The sequence below is a fragment of the Trachypithecus francoisi genome, unplaced genomic scaffold, assembly GCF_009764315.1.
Source record: "Trachypithecus francoisi isolate TF-2019V2 unplaced genomic scaffold, Tfra_2.0 Lachesis_group15, whole genome shotgun sequence".
Taxonomy (NCBI): domain Eukaryota; kingdom Metazoa; phylum Chordata; class Mammalia; order Primates; family Cercopithecidae; genus Trachypithecus; species Trachypithecus francoisi.
The window spans coordinates 28,103,443-28,119,691 of NW_022681460.1; the positions used below are offsets into that span (position 1 = coordinate 28,103,443).

The window sequence follows — 16,249 nt, forward strand, 5'->3', positions numbered from 1 at the left end:
AATGAAATAATACTTTTAAATCTTAAATTTAAAAAATGATCTAAATTGTTTATAAGCTTTTTACAACTACATAAAAATAGAGTAAAAATGACCCATAGAAAGATATAAACAGTGATTGCTCTAGATGATGGAATTGTGAGTGAATTTTTTCTTCTTTATATGTTCTATGCTTTCAAGGCTGATGGGGTAGGATGAAGAAACAGCTTCATCCAATGGGATTTTCTGTTTGCTGCTGGGATTCCATATTCAGGTATTCATTAAGGAGTTTCCTTAAGAAACCTGTATCTTTACTGAGCTATAAGATTTGAATTCAATTTCTGAGCCATTATGAATTTATAGAACAAAGGTTCACAGAAAACTCTTAGGGAAATGCAGTGGTTGGCCTGCCTTGTGTTTAGGATGTGGGCAGTTTAATAAGACACATTCAGAATATTTGGTCAGCCCAAACACAGATTGTCCTATATCTGGAAAGTGTGTTTGCTGCCACAAGAAGATTCTTTACTTTCTGGCAGCAACCAGCACTGTGGCCAAGATTTTTTTTTTTTTTTAACCCTGCAGTTTTCCTTCTGTCCGTGAAAGAAATGCCTAGATAGCACATGATCATGCCGACCAGACACACTAAAGGAGGAAGCATGAGTGTGAGGAAAGGACAACAGGGAAAACAACCCTCACCATCACCTGGAGACACATGCAAATCTGCAATCTCAGGAAAATTCTCTTTCCAGAATTCCAGAAATTCTGGAAATTTCTCTTTGCTCTATGTAAAGGGAAGAATTTTAATGACCTATTAGTGACTTATGAAATCAACATAAAGGGTTGCAACAAGAAATTCTTTTAATAAATAAAAGTACAAAATAAAGTAGAAAATAAAATGTATATCTTGATGTGTGTAAAAACACAGAAGCAACATTTAATTATAATGGTTCTAGTGATCAGCACACTCTAAACAGATTTTTAGTGAATATAGAATATTTTTATTCTCATTTCTTTTGTATATTACCTGAGTAATATGTTCACTAATCCTCATTTAAAAAGGTATAATCGGCCAGGCATGGTGACTCACGCCTGTAATCCCAGCACTTTGGGAGGCTGAGGTAGGTGGATCACGAGGTCAAGAAATTGAGACCATCCTGGCCAACATGGTGCAACTCTTGTCTCTATTAAAACTACAAAAAATTAGCTGGGCATGGTGGCACGTGCATGTAGTCCCAGCTACTTGGGAAGCTGAGGCAGGAGGATTGCTTGAACCCGGGAGGCAGAGGTTGCAGTGAGCCGAGATAGCACCACTGCACTCCAGTCTGAAGACAGAGTGAGATTCCATCTCAAAAAAAAAAAAAAAAAAGGTATAATCTAAATCTAAATTTATGTTCTTGGAAGCACAATATCTCAGCAGGGTTGAAAAGTATCTTGCAGACATGTGAACCCAGTAGATATTATTTTTCATAACTATATTAGGAAAAAAGAGTAGGCAAGATGGATTCTGAGGTCTGTTTACCGCCCTCCAATTAGAGGTGCCTCCCTTCCCTGTTTGATATACAGGGTTCTATGTGACATTACCTTAGATATATTTAAGTCTGAAAAAACTGACATTAATACTCCAATTTATAGATAGAAAACTAAGGTCTGCATAAGCAAGAGACTTCTGAATTCTAAAGGCTGAACCTGGAAGCTGGGTCCCTTGGCCCTTGGCTCATCCTCTCACCACCACATTCACATGCATTCATTATGAATTCATATTTTGTGGGCAGGCATCATCACAGGGCCAGGCCCAGCAAAGGAAACTCAAAAAAGGGTCTCAGCCTATAGAAGCAGTTAATTAAGCCCCATCTGGTGTCTCATCAGTTAACGTACCTTTTAACATACTCTTTTAATATAACTATAAAACAGCAAATGACCAATCATGTCATAGCAACCATTAATGTTAACCCTGCTTTCCCCCTCCCTCTTTATTTCTTAATTAATTTATCTCATTAGAAAGTGATATTCACTTGATATTTTGGGGAGCAGGGGAGTTTAAGGGAGAATTCTTCCTCTTCTCCAAGCTAAGAAATAAAATGCCACTGGTAATCAAACAACAAGGGACAAAACAATGACATTTATAAACTCCCAGGGAGAATTAGCATATCTTTTAGAAACAAATTTCTAAGTAGAAGAAAAACTGGAGAAAAGTTACTTTACATTAAACAAACAAAAATAAATGCATAGCCAATTTCAGAAGGTTGGACTGAGTTGTAATTAAAGAAACAAAGATTCATTTGGGTTTCTTTTTACTAGTCAATGAAAAGCAGGTTCTTGTTTTATGAGGACTGTTCTCTCTAGCAGATTTCTCCATATAGTTATAAATATTTTAAAGTTACTTTTCAAAATATCCTTACCATATTTCAAAAGAGACTTCAAGTGGGGTATATTGGAGTAGGATACATAAATGGTTGATGTATGTCTTGTCTGCATGTTAAGGAGCAACTATCAATAGTAATCTGAAGATTGCTCAAGAAAAAATAATATGCATTCAGTATTATCTACAAGAATTTTGTGTATCCCTGGAATTTTTTAGATACGGAGAAACAAGCCTCAGTTCTTCTTTGTATGATAGCATTAGATGCCTTTTAATGTTTCATGTGGTCCTAGGTCCAGTCAAAGCACTGCAAGGATTTGATTCCTGCAATCATTTTGTGCTAAATGAATAAAAGTCCCAGGTCTATATGGAGTTCTCAAGTCACTATGCTACACAGTTGCACAGATTTGGCAGAGTAAAAGTAGGAATTGAGAAGAGAAACAAAAGCAATTTAGAAAGCAAGCTAGAAAATCACCTCTCATTTGAGTCTACAGCTTTACTAATTAGAGATCAGTGTTAACTTCTTTTGGAACTGGGGGCTCTGGGGTGGGCAGGGGCACAGGGGACGAACTATTTGATTATTAACTATCAAACTTATAATTATGAATGCTCAATAAAATTTTGCTTATTTAATAGAGTAAATAGAACCAGGAGAACCACTGGTCTTATAAACAAGAAGACCACAATGATATGATGCCCATCTCCAAAACACAAATAATTCTATGTGATGTGCAAAGTTCAATGCTCTCTGATCTGTTCAGAAGGATTGTTTTCTCTTGGGTTTAGCTAGTATTACAGTCACACAAGTCCATAAATACAAACTGCATTCACAGTACAGGCTAATACACATTTTTCTACTCTAAGGACACCTAGATTTGTGTCAAAAAAAAAGCATAATATTGTATATTTCTCATCCGATGAGTCAAAAGAGCCTGAGATCTCACAGACAGGCAACTGTGTCTAGTCTTACAGGATAGCTCAATAAGAAAACACTCCCTGCTGACTGGAATTTTTCCAGATGACCTAAATTCACATGATGTAATAAGCCAGTCAAAGGACCAATGAGAAACAGATAACAAAAACGTTGTTCCCTACATTTTTTGGTAACACCACGTACTGACTCACTTTAAATGGTAGGAGTCGAGGCTATAACAATGGATCACAAACTCCGTAGCAAGGTAGGCTTCTTTTTGTTTTATGCATGATGCTGTATATAGTGGACTCTTTACAGATAAGTACTTTTGAGTTCATCAGTTCATTTGGTTCACCCTAAGTTCTCTGATTCCAATATATACAATCCTTAGAAAATCAAGCCTCAGAGAGTGAAACTGACTTGCCCACAAACACAAATGTGTCATACTTCTAAGCAATTGCAAGGTCCTTCCACCAGGGAGACCTCCGCAATCTCCCCATAACATACTGCTTCCACACCTGATTCTCACGGAGAAGCGAGAAAGAGTGAAGGCATCAGTATCACTGAGTCCTCAGCAGCTGTGGGTACAGGTCCTCCCACAGGCCCCACTGTGGCTGTCTGGCCAAGCTTCCTTCCAAAGCACCACAGCACCGTGGGTACAAATCCTTGAGGCTTAAGGCACACCACTACCTGTTAAACGTCTTCTAATTTTTAATAAAAATGCTGATCTAAATGTTTTCCTTCAGATGGAAAATTCCAGAGGAATTGGGAAACATGTACATGATGGGAAGGAATTACCCTACTCAAGCATACTAACCCCTCTGCACATAGGTAGCTCAAGGAACAGTCTTGTATAAAAGTCAGCATAAAGCTGGCTATGGATTCACCAATGATCAGGCAGACATTAAGGTCTTCAAAACATTCAAAGATTAACTGTGGAGTGGTGGAACATTTCCACTCTCGAATTTCACCACTATTCCTCTCCAAATAATTCATGATATTTGAACAACTGAAAAGTCACTTTGGGGAAAACCTCAATGTCACATCATCTCATGTCTCATGTGCTCCTACATCCAGTCAAAGCACTGCAAAGATTTGATTCCTGCCATCATTTTGTGTTAAATTAATAAAGTCCCAGGTCTCCAAGGAGTTCTCAAGTCACTATGCTGCACACTTGCACAGATTTCGCAGAGTAACACTGGAACTGAGAAGGAAAAAAAAAAAAAAAAAAAAAAGCAATTTAGAAAGCAAGTTAGAAAATCACCTCTGATTTGAGTCTATAGCTTTACTAATTAGAGATCAGCATTACTTCTTTTGGAAATGAGGGCTGAGGGTGGGCAGGGGCAGAGGGGATGAACCTCAACTATGTTTAAGGGTAGAGCGGTAAGTTCCCAAGACGTCAGTGCATCAGCAAAGGAACGTTTACATTAGAAAGTCCTACCATAACAATACTACTGTCTTCTTATACCCTGAACACAATCAACAACCGAATTAGAAACAAATTCCTAATATTTAATCTAGCCTCATTTAGGGTCATCAAGCTGAGTAAATAAACAGATTCTTTCTTCACAAAGCCTTTCTCATCTTTTCTGGCTGGAATACGGTGACACTGGCATCTGTACTTCTCTGAGCTGGCAGGATGATAATCTGTGTGCATGGCTTCTTCTCTCCCCACCTAGGCTAGAAACTCACAGAAAGCGGAGATCATGGCTTTATCTTATTTTTTTATTTTTTGAAGCAGAGTCTCACTCTGTCACCCAGGTTGGAGTGTAGTGGCATGATCTCAACTCACTACAACCTCTGCCTCCTGGGTTCAAGTGATTCTCCTGCCTCAGCCTCCTGAGTAGCTGGAACTACAGGCAAGCACCAACATGCCTGGTTAATTTTTATATTTTTAGTTGAGACGGGGTTTCATCATGTTGGCCAGCCTGGTCTCAAACTCCTGACCTCAGGTGATCCGCCTGCCTCGGCCTCCCAAAATGCTGGGATTACAGGCATGAGCCACCATGCCCAGGCCAAGCCACCGTGCCCAGCTTTGTATCTTTTACCACATTGGATAACATCTTCAGAAGTATGTTTTCTAAATGAATAATGGAAAAGAGCACTTTCCCTGCTACTTCTCCTCTAGTATCAAGCAATACGTATGTACATTTTTACCATTACCAAAGGCAATTCACTTGCTTCCAAGTTGCACAGATACATCTCTCTCCCTGCTCCCCACATGTTAATGTACCTCTATTTATTCAACTAGTACATTCTGCTACAACTTTAAAGGAAAAATTTCAGCAGTTAGACAATATACATCTCTATGTTTTGCCTATTTTCTGCTATGTTTTTTATTTCCCTAATAGTAAAATATAATTATTTCAGTTTAAGTAACTGAATTTCAATTTGTAATCTATTATTTTGTGTTTTAAACAAATGCTGTGTGACAGTTAATCTTATGTGTCAAATTGGCTATGCCACAGTACCCAGATATTTGGTCAAACACCAGTCTAGATGTTGCTGCCAAGGTATTTTTTAGATGAGATCAACATTTAAATCAGCAGACTTTGAGAAAAGTGGACTACCCTTCATAACGTGGGTAGGCTTCATTCAATCAGTTGAAGACCGTATGAGAAAACAGACTGAGATCCCCAGAGGAAGGGGCAATTCTATTACAAAACTACCTTCACACTCAAGCTGCAAAATCATTTCTTCCCTAGGTCTCCAGTTGGCTGTGCAGATTTCAGACTTGTCAGGACCCAAATTTTCCTGGTAAGTTCCTTTAAATAAATTGCTCTCTCTGTCTCTGTTTTTCTCTCTTTTTTTTTTCTCTCTCTCTCTCTCCACACACACATACACATCCTATTTTCTGAAGAATGCTGTTTTAAATAAAGTCTACTGAAATCATAAAGTTAGTATCACACAGGTTGATAAATTACTAGATCTACATCTAATATTTGGTACATTAGATATTAAATAGAAAACCAGTAATTTGAACTGAAAGAATTAGAACTGTAAAATGACTATATTGATTTAAATTATTAAGAAGCTTATAACTTATACATGATGGCATATAGTTTTTATCACCACTTATCTCTTTAGAGCATATGTTCTTTAAACTGTAGAACTCACGAGAAAAGGTAGTGTACTTAAGGTTTTGATAACAAGTAACGCTAAAGACATTAAGTCTAAAATGTTCTATTCCAAAAAAAGTCCTTCAGTGAATGTGCTGAGCATATTTCAGTCAGCTGCCTCAGTGACACAGAAGAAACCAGTGTTATTTCACTGAATTCCTGTGAAAAATAATTGTTACAACTGTGTTAAACTGTGAAAATAAGGAATAAAAACAAGGAGAGTGAAGAAGTAATGCACTAAAATACAGGACATGAAGTTGGGTGCAGAAAAGAAATCTACTATGTTACTTTTTTATTTCTGTTTTAAGTCATAAAAGGCAACAATCAAGAAATAAAAACACTGGCAGTGTGAGATCTTACTAGTTACATCTTAAAAATCCACCTACTACATTTGTATCACAGTGAAATTTATACTGGAATGTTTTCATTAAGGTCAATTTCTTAAGATACTGTTTGGCAACTTCCAAACCATATCCTGTCATCACTATATTACTAGTTTTATGACAACCTGCATTTTGTTTTAAAAGATATTCTCATAAATATGCTATCTTTATATCACTCCTTTAAGAAATAAACAAGTTGGTATTTCTTTTATGTATGACATATTCTTCGAAAGGCATTTTAATCCTGCCTTAATCAAAACTCTCTTAAATAACATAAACCTAATTTTAAAAATGCTGGCTTTGAAGAGAAATCAGCAAGTATCCAGTTACATATTTTTTAACATAATAGTGTAGAAATCTTGCCTGGAAGAATACTGCATAAAAATTACTAAGTTGTTAAAAATGACTGCATTATTGGAATGGCTGAACTTTGATTTATGTATCATGTTTCAGCAGTTTTAAGAACAAAAGGCCGGCGCGGTGGCTCAAGCCTGTAATCCCAGCACTTTGGGAGGCCGAGACGGGCGGATCACGAGGTCAGGAGATCGAGACCATCCTGGCTAACACGGTGAAACCCCGTCTCTACTAAAAATACAAAAAACTAGCCGGGCGAGGTGGCGGGCGCCTGTAGTCCCAGCTACTCCGGAGGCTGAGACAGGAGAATGGCGTAAACCCGGGAGGCGGAGCTTGCAGTGAGCTGAGATCCGGCCACTGCACTCCAGCCTGGGTGGCAGAGCAAGACTCCGTCTCAAAAAAAAAAAAAAAAAAAAAAAAAAAAGAACAAAAGGAATGACTGTTGCAACATTTTGACACATTAGATGTCATTACAAAACAACTGGAAACTTGCAGATGGAACATACAAACAGCATAAGCTTAGGCAATTACTGAGAAGCAATGAGTCTCCGCTGACAAAGAGCTAGATGTAGGCAGGACACAATAAATCATTATTCTTATTAACCCAATTCCAAAGTGTTCATATTCACAGTATAATAATTAACACCTCATGAGATTTCACACAAATATTTTGCCTAAGAACATCTCTGCTTCCAGTACTTTCATTGCAATAAAAATGCAGTATCTAGTTTTAACCTATTAAATGCCCCATAGGATAACTCAGGCAACAGGCACAGTCTATACAAATATAAACTTGATTTTGCACAGATTATGTACATACTAATCAATCAGGCAATGAACATTATGATCTTAGAAGCATCTATTTCCTTCAGTCAGGCACAGTGTAGATGTGGCTGTGCCATCTATAGATGCAATAGAGAGGCCATCTACTCACATGGCCTTGGTCATCCAGTTCATTGTTGGTGAGCTTCAGCTTGTCGAAGCTGATCACTTGTCTCATCCAAGTCTCCCCCGAGGCAGGCGAGTCTGGATGAATGTATACCCGGGGTGGCACAGGGGAATCAGCATTACCTGCCACCATCCACTTTGAGCTGTGGTAAACATACCTAGAAGGCAATGACCAGGCGTTCAGTATATTATTTGTACCTTGGAATGTCCAACTCAGTAGAATCAGACAAAATGTGTGCCTATTTTGTTTCAGGTTTAAAATAAATCAATTTCCTCTTTACACTAAAAATGAGATTTCAAGTGCTTTTCAAAACCTTTCTAAGGCAGCAGTGGCCTGCTGACAATTCAGACTAAGGGGCGTGTTAAGGGCTTTGTGAAAAATATGCACACTATCACCACCATAAATGCAAGTGTCTTCATTCTTATGAATGACACTTACTCACCCTTGACATTCCAACTCTGATATTTTCCATTTTTCTTCTGAATATTCCATCGACATGAAAAAACAAACAGCTTGTCAAGCTCACCTTTAAGTAAATCTCAAAAATACTTGAGAGTTACGTTTTAAAGTGTCCCACTTCCTTCAAGATCGCTTCCCATGTTAGACTATGTTCAGGCTTATAGAACAGACAGTAGAAAGGCAAGAGGAAATAGTCAGAAGTTCTAGAAACTTTTATTTTAATAGGAAAAAATGTTTTATCTGTTATCATTTGGTATTTTTTCCAATACTATGACACTATATATTGAGGACAAAGTATTTGGTTTAATTGGAACATTCTGTATTATCATAAAATGTAGGCCCTTATTCATCTCCTATATTTCTTTCCTGAGCCTTTTAAAAACATTCTTTCAAATCATTTTCAAATATTACTAATCAAAAAATAAATCAAACTTTGAAAATAATGGTATATCTAATATTACTTTTCTAATTAGAAAATAAAACATCCTATTCTATTTCTTTACATGACAAATATATTGACTCAGTAAGAATAATACATTTAAATAACAATGCCTCAAGAAATATTAATATTTAACTATATTGAGATTACCATTTAATAATTTAAAATAAGCTAATTAAAAAACTAGAAACTAGTATAACAATGAAGAAAAAATCATAAAATTCTATACTTAGATATTTTCCTTCCATTTATGTTAAGATTAGCATACAATTTAAAGCCGTAATTTGCAAATAGTCTCAGAAAAGTCTACCTGTGTTATATACACGTTTCTTTATATGAGAGTATAAAATATTTCAGAACGTCTCTGATGAGGCCCTTTGTTTCAATTATTTGTCACATATTTCATTTTGGGCTCAATACACCTTCTAGTCTTTCATTTCTTTTCTTGGGAAAAAAATATGTAATCATAAAATTAGGGATACTCTTTTAGAAATCTTCCTTTAGGCCAGGGACTATGGCTCATGCCTGTAATCCCAGCACTTTGGGAGGCTGAGGTAGGCGGATCATGAGTTCAGGAGTTCGAGACCAGCCTGGTCAACATAGTGAAACCCCGTCTCTACTAAATATACAAAATATTAGCCAGGCATGGTAGCAGGTGCCTGTGATCCCAGCTATTGGGGAGGCTGAGGCAGGAGAATGGCTTGAACCTGGGAAGCAGAGGTTGCAGTAAGCCGAGATCACACCATTGCACTCCAGCCTGGGCAACAGAACAAGACTCCATCAAAAAAATGAAAGAAAGAAAGAAAGAGACAGAGAAACCTTTTTCTTTTAATTGGTATGATGTAATCTCAATAAGTTCCTAATTGTGGGCTTTTGTGAATATTAAGTTATATTCTAACAAGTGACAATAATTTTTAACTTGACGAAATACCACTCTAACATTAGAAAATGAGCCAAATTTTTTCCTAATATTGCTGAAAACATTGATAAATGAAATGAAAATCTTAGAAATTCAAGAAAAATTACACTGTGGAAATGAATTGAGTTACTGCCAAAACAAATAGAGTAATATGCTCTAGCAAAACCTTGAAAAAGTATGCAATTAGAATAGTCAAAACTCCACACCCACTGACAGAATAAAAGCTACAAGTTACACATTCTTTGTAAAACATTCTAAATACAAATAGTACAAATAAATTTCTTCTTGGGAAGCAATATAAGTGAAAACAAATTATGTTTTACAATTTGATCTTTTAAAACCTGGCATCATAATACTAATTTCTGAAATGTCTTTATTTCTATGATAGTAAATTTGAATCAATTAAGTAAAATAAAGCAACCGAAATGTAGGGAAGACATTGGGAAAATAAATAGGAGACAAACTTAGAAGAGAAAGAATAATTATTAAGCTTATTAAGAATTATATATCTTCCTCAGCACAAAACCCCATTTTAGAATATGGGTTTTAAATCAAGTATATTTAAAGAATGAACTTTAATGTTTTCTAGCTTCTGTCATGTGGTAGATCATTTTAGCAAAACTCCCTAATGATTTATTTGATTAAAATAATATAACTTATACACAAAACAAATAATAAGACTGTCTTTTTTATTACCCCTTTTTGTAGTATTCCATATGTCCATGGACTAATTAAAATCTGTGTACTTTTGATACCAGTAGGCTATTTCAAAAAAGCAGTTCCTTAAATTGCTGAAGTGATAAAAAACAAATCTGATTTTGTTTAAAAACGTATTAAAAGCTCTGTCCCATACAACAACAACAAAAAGTGAGAAACGAAGACAAGCAAAATTTAAAACAGTATCTTCTAATCTTCCAAACACACAAAACTTCCTTATTTAAATGTTAATGTTTTAAATGCTTCAGAAAAATATAAAGCATTGTCACTGAAAATTGCTGATTTGTTTTCTTGCAGAAAAAAAAAAAGAGTAACGACTGGTTTGAAACTGAAGAACACGTATATTTTCAAACTTTACTTGATCTTTACATAAATATGTTCTCTTTCAAAATCCAAATATTAAAAGTTTTTAAAAGTTACTATAACACAAACCAAAAAAACAACAGAAAGGAAAAAATTTATTACTAGTTTAGTGATGTCTTAATATCACATAAATTATACGATTTTTTTCTTACTTGTAGAAAACCTTAAATAATCTTCTGAAATTAAAAAGCAGTCTACAAACATTGATGGTTTTGTATGTAACAAGATAAAGGAAATTTACATGACAAAAAGATCACGAAGAAATTATGACTTTCCATTTAATATAATTTATATCTATAAACATTACATAACATTTCCTCTCAAAATTCGAATTGAAATGTAAGTCAATATAAAAGACACATTTAGTTTAGCAACACCGAATTATCCCCTTTTAAAAGTTCTCAATATTTGAAAACATTTCTGTGTCTACTAAAAACAAAACAAAAATTAAGTTTCCACATTTGCTGCAAGAAAAGGCACCATCTGGGCCGCTGGCACCCATGGGCGTTAAAGTATGGATCTGGAAATTCTACAGACTTCTGGAAACAAAGATCACAGTCCTCACAGATCAAACAGGCACTAGCCTGCAAAATCCTAGTTTTTTGTTTTTTGTTTTTTTTTAAATCATTCAGTATCTAATCACTGTACCTGTATCTTTTGTTGTCCACTGGTACAATATCCATGGCAATGTAATATTGCTGGTGAGGATCTAATCCAGAGATCTTCACTCTCATTGCTGGAAACATGCGCCTATTTAAAAAGGCGAAGAGAAAGAGGGTTTGGGGTTTCTATTTGTGACTAAGGATGGTGACTGAACAAACAAAGAAACCTCTTGGATCTCTATTTTTAATATGGATAAATTTATAGTATTCACTTTGCCAATGTAATTCAAGGAGTGGGGATATAGAACATATCAAAACTGATATTTTTAAATGTAATTTGTTGCGCCCTGTGTACATGTGTTCTGTGTTTACTGAAATGTCAGTATAGCTAAAAGTAAAAGAATCTTACACTGAAGGAGTAATGGCGCAAAAGAAAGCATCTTAGTTTTTAAACAAAATCGATAAGCATATTTACTTTAGTAATATGACTAATAAAATGTAACAAATGGTAGAAATACAAAATGTGGATCTCTGAAAGTGATAAAATACATTATAATGTGAAATTTTTAAAGGGTTATAAAAAACCACAAGGAGCCAATGTGCCATGCTATAACCAAACAATATGTTCTTTATTGAGACAGGACTTCCTGTCTGCAGCATGGTAAAGGTGAAGTGCAAAAGTTGCTTTAAATTTGAAAGGTATAGTAAAACTTCTTTATTGAAAGCAGAAACTAAACACAATGTATATTTACCAAATCATTTCTTCCCCCGCCATACCATGAAAATATTTTCTTACTTAACCACACTTACTCAAAACTTTGCTAATTAAAACAGATGAAAATTTGCATTTATGCTGGCTTCCCAAAGATGTGTATCAAAGGAGATGCTAGCGTAAATGCACCCATCGGTTTAAAAAGACACAACAGCAAAGAATACAACAGTAAATTAATGTATATAAAAAACAAATATAGCAGTTTGATTTTTCAAAAATCATCTAATGATTTACATTTAAGTCCCTTCCAAGGAAATCTAATTTTTGTTAATTTAACCTTTTAACAGAAATTTTAGTAGTTATTTACCAAATTTTTTTCTATAACAACCATGAAAGACTACTTCCAGAAAAAAATAAAGTCTATTACTCCTAACTAGGTATGAGAACAATTTAATACGCTGGCTATTTTAGTGTTACTTCAGTGCACCTGTAAGATAAAGAGTAAAGGTCTTTAACTACATCCTTTATAAGACAACTATTGCTTTGTGTTGGTGAAGACTGAATTTGGATCATTAATAAAATCTCTGAAAATGTAGAAGGTAGCATATGGATTCAATAAAATATGTTTTTTTTTGTAATTTCTAATAAGTTTGGATACTTTTTATGCTATCCAGGTTTTTACCATGTGTACTCCCTGAAAGAGTTGTGTGTGCTTTTTAAAGTTCCGTTTAAGGAAGTTTATTATTCATAGATTTCATTGCACTAAATAAACTGAAAACTTTAAAATGCAAATATTCATCTACCTACCTTAAATTAATATGATCTGCCCAACAAATCCATTTATTTTACTAACCAATGGATGGGCGAATTTCACACTTTTTGAAAAACCGATATCAGTTTTTATTTTTAAAAAAATGTAAGTATTCCTCAGCAAATTCAGGCTGTGTTGGATTCCATTTAGGACAAAAATAAAATAAAATAAAAATAACCAGGTACTCTATAAACAGGATGCTTTTTAAAAATCAGGGTAATTATTCTTGCACCTATACATAATTAAACATGTATTGTGGGTGAGTCCAGTGACTTTTCCTCCTAGTCTAATATGAAATAGCAGGACAGATCATGTTATCAAATTGCCAGGATATCTTCTGATAAAGAACCAATCTGCCTGGGAGTTTCAAATCTGAAAAAGCAAATCATAGTTTACTGGAGTAAACTGCTGTTTAAAAATAAAAGAGAAAAGGAAAAACAAAAAAGAATTTGTTTCCTAGTTCCAGAACTGACAACTAGAGCCTAAATAAATACCTGGACAAGAGTAAATACGACCTCAAATTTATAACCACTCTGAACCCAGAACATCAACCGCGACAGCTGTGGCATCAGCGGCGACAGTAATTTTCTTCCCGGCATTCAACCAGAGGGCAGTTGGACTGTGCACCGACTGCACTCGTGGTGGGTAGCCAAAGCTAGCCTCCAAAGTGAACCACGGTCTGGGGCCTTGTCCCGTTTGACCGAAAATGCTAACCAGAACCCCTGCGGAGCTGCAGTCCCTTCTTCCTGACTGAGCTAGAGGTGGGTGAAGACAGGGTCTGGGGTGGGGAGGGGAGTCCACGCCAGTTTGCCCTTTACCTGCCGGCCTTGGTGATGATCATCTCAGTGCCTATCTCATGAAAGCGCTTCCAGAGCTCGGCTCCCTGCAGATCCACCCGCGGGGCCTGCGGCGAGGGCAGAGGGGTCCCGGGCCGAGCCAGGGAGGGCGCCGGGGACCCCTTCGGGGAGCCTCCCGGTGACGCCAGAGGGGAAGCTCCCTGCTGGAAGCCGTCCTCACAGCCGCCTGGACAGCAAAGAGAGGGTACCGGTGAGGGAAACAGAGGGGAAGGCAGCCGCTGAGACGGGCCCACCAGGTGGCTGAGAAGGGGAAAATGACCGGGAGAAAAGGGGAAGCTTCGGTGCCATCGGATCCTCCTAAAGAACAAGCCAGTCGATAGACACCCACATTGTGCCTGTCGAAGGGGCGCATTCGGAGCTCCAGTGTGGCCTGCTTGGTCCCCGAGAGTCCCGAGCCTGGGAGAGGCGCGCAGGCAGCATCCATCCCACCCGCTGGGCCTCCGCACTGTCAAGGCCCCAGCAGAAAAGGTTTCACGCCGCCGCCAGGGTCTGGGACGCTTGCCCCACGGAGTCAGAGGAGCTCCCGAGTCCAGAGTCCCCAGTACAAACTCCGATGTAACCTGCGCCTCTAAGCGCACGCAGCAAAAGCGCCCGGACTCTGGTCCCAAGAGACTGGGCCTCCTTAAGCCATAGGCGTCTGCGGCGCCTCGTTTTGGGCCTCGTTTTGGGCCGGGCCGGAGGCATCTTCTAAAAGGCTCTGCAGACCCCGCTTTCGCCAAACTCCCGGCCGCCCTGCGCTTCCAGCCCAGCAGAGAACGTGTGAAAAGCAAGCCCGCGGTCGCCGTCGGCCTTGGCAGAGAAATCAAGGGGAGAAGGGAAGGGAACCGCTCAACTACCCTCAGGGAAACCAAGTTTCCACATACGCCGCCCTCTTCCTGGTTTGCACAAACGGTTTAGGGCATTCGTTCCGGTTTCGGGGTGGGGTGTGCCGTCGCTCCCCTCCTCCCCGCCCTGTGCTTTTAAAAGTTAGGAAAGAAAAAAGAGCACCCATTGGCTGGAACCCCAAGGGAGGCAGATGCAGGAAACACACAGAGCTGCACCGCCAGACGCCGCAAACAGCCGCGGCCGAAGGCGCGGGTCGCCAAGTGGGCGGCGGCTGCCCGCGATACAAGGCTGGAAGCAGCATCTCAACTGTCTGTAGAGTGACCAGGTTGCGCGGCTAGCTTTGCGCCTGACACCGCCAATGCGCTCGCGGCTGAGTGGCCTTGGCCACGTAGGGACGCGGCCACACGCACACCCACAGACTCGCAGAAGTTCAGGTTCGCGCCGAAGAGAAGTTAGGCAGAAAGGGGCCCACTCACCCGCGGCTCCGCGCTCCAGGTCTGCGCCACTCCGAGCCGGCCCAGACGCCGCCCGAGCAGGCGGCGGGAGCGCAGTGCCTTCGTCGCCCTCAGAAGGGCCCTTTTCGCCCGCGCCGCCGCCGCGGCTGCAGCCTCCGTCGTCCACTGCCCCCGCTGCCTCTTCGGCGCCCAGTTTTCGCCGCTTCTTCTGAAGCTGTTGCTGCTTCTCGGCGCCGATCAGCGCCTCCACGGAGAAAGCGTGCGCCTTGAGGCTTAGCATGCTGCACGGCGAGCCCCTTCGCTTCTCGGCCATCCCCCCCGCCCCGCGCCTGTCCGCCCCTCTCTCATATACACTCACGCGGGCACACGCGCGTTCTCGCTCTTCCCCTACCAAAAACTAATAGGCTCTCGGGGCCTCCCGAGATCTGCCCCTTCCCCACCGCGGGCAAAAAACCGATTTGGCGTTTCCTCTTTCTCGCTTGTGTTGGGATCCGAGGAACCGGCGACGCGCCGGCCAAGTCTCCTTCCCTGGGTCTCTCGCGTGCTCTTTCACTGATGCACTCCTTTGCTCCCACCCCTTCCACCTCCTCCTGCTGCTCCGAGGTCTGCCTCAACTGATGCGCCAGAGAGGACTAACATGGGTAAAAAACACTCTGTGGACACAAATTAGGGATTGTAATTGAAATTTGTTGCCTTGATCTGTCAGCACTTCCAGGCAGGAGAGCGGTGGGAAGAACTTGCTCATTAGTGTCAATAAAGCGGCGGGGGCGGAGCCCGGGACCCTGTCCATCACTCAGACGGCCGGCCAATCGGGAGGCGCCGACTCCGCGCAGTCCGCGCCCACTTCCTTACAAGGTAGCGAAAAGCCAGGAGTGAAAAGCGCCGCCGTCTGGCTTGGATGTGCCAGCCCCACGCGCGCTGAACTCCATCTGTCTCTCTGACGTCCCTAGCTGACTCCAGCCCCGTAGTCTCCAGCTTTCCTCACCAGGATCTGGGAAGGCGGAAGCTCCCGGCTTTAAACTAGACGTTCAACAAGT

General features: G+C 39.5%; 1 protein-coding gene across 2 annotated transcripts in view; it reads right to left on the minus strand.

Moving 5' to 3' along the window:
- TBX18 (T-box transcription factor 18) overlaps positions 1 to 15,949 on the minus strand; it is a 30,400-nt gene extending 14,451 nt beyond the window's left edge. Inside the window, exons 1-4 of one of the 2 annotated variants that reach the window (XM_033234510.1) lie at positions 15,234 to 15,949; positions 13,894 to 14,098; positions 11,599 to 11,700; positions 8,039 to 8,210 (exon numbers count right to left, since the gene is read on the minus strand). In XM_033234510.1, coding sequence (XP_033090401.1) covers positions 8,039 to 8,210; positions 11,599 to 11,700; positions 13,894 to 14,098; positions 15,234 to 15,525 — 771 coding nt within the window. In that variant the 5' untranslated portion in view covers positions 15,526 to 15,949. The other variant, XM_033234511.1, reaches the window with a different exon arrangement.
- Positions 15,950 to 16,249: the final 300 nt, after the last annotated feature.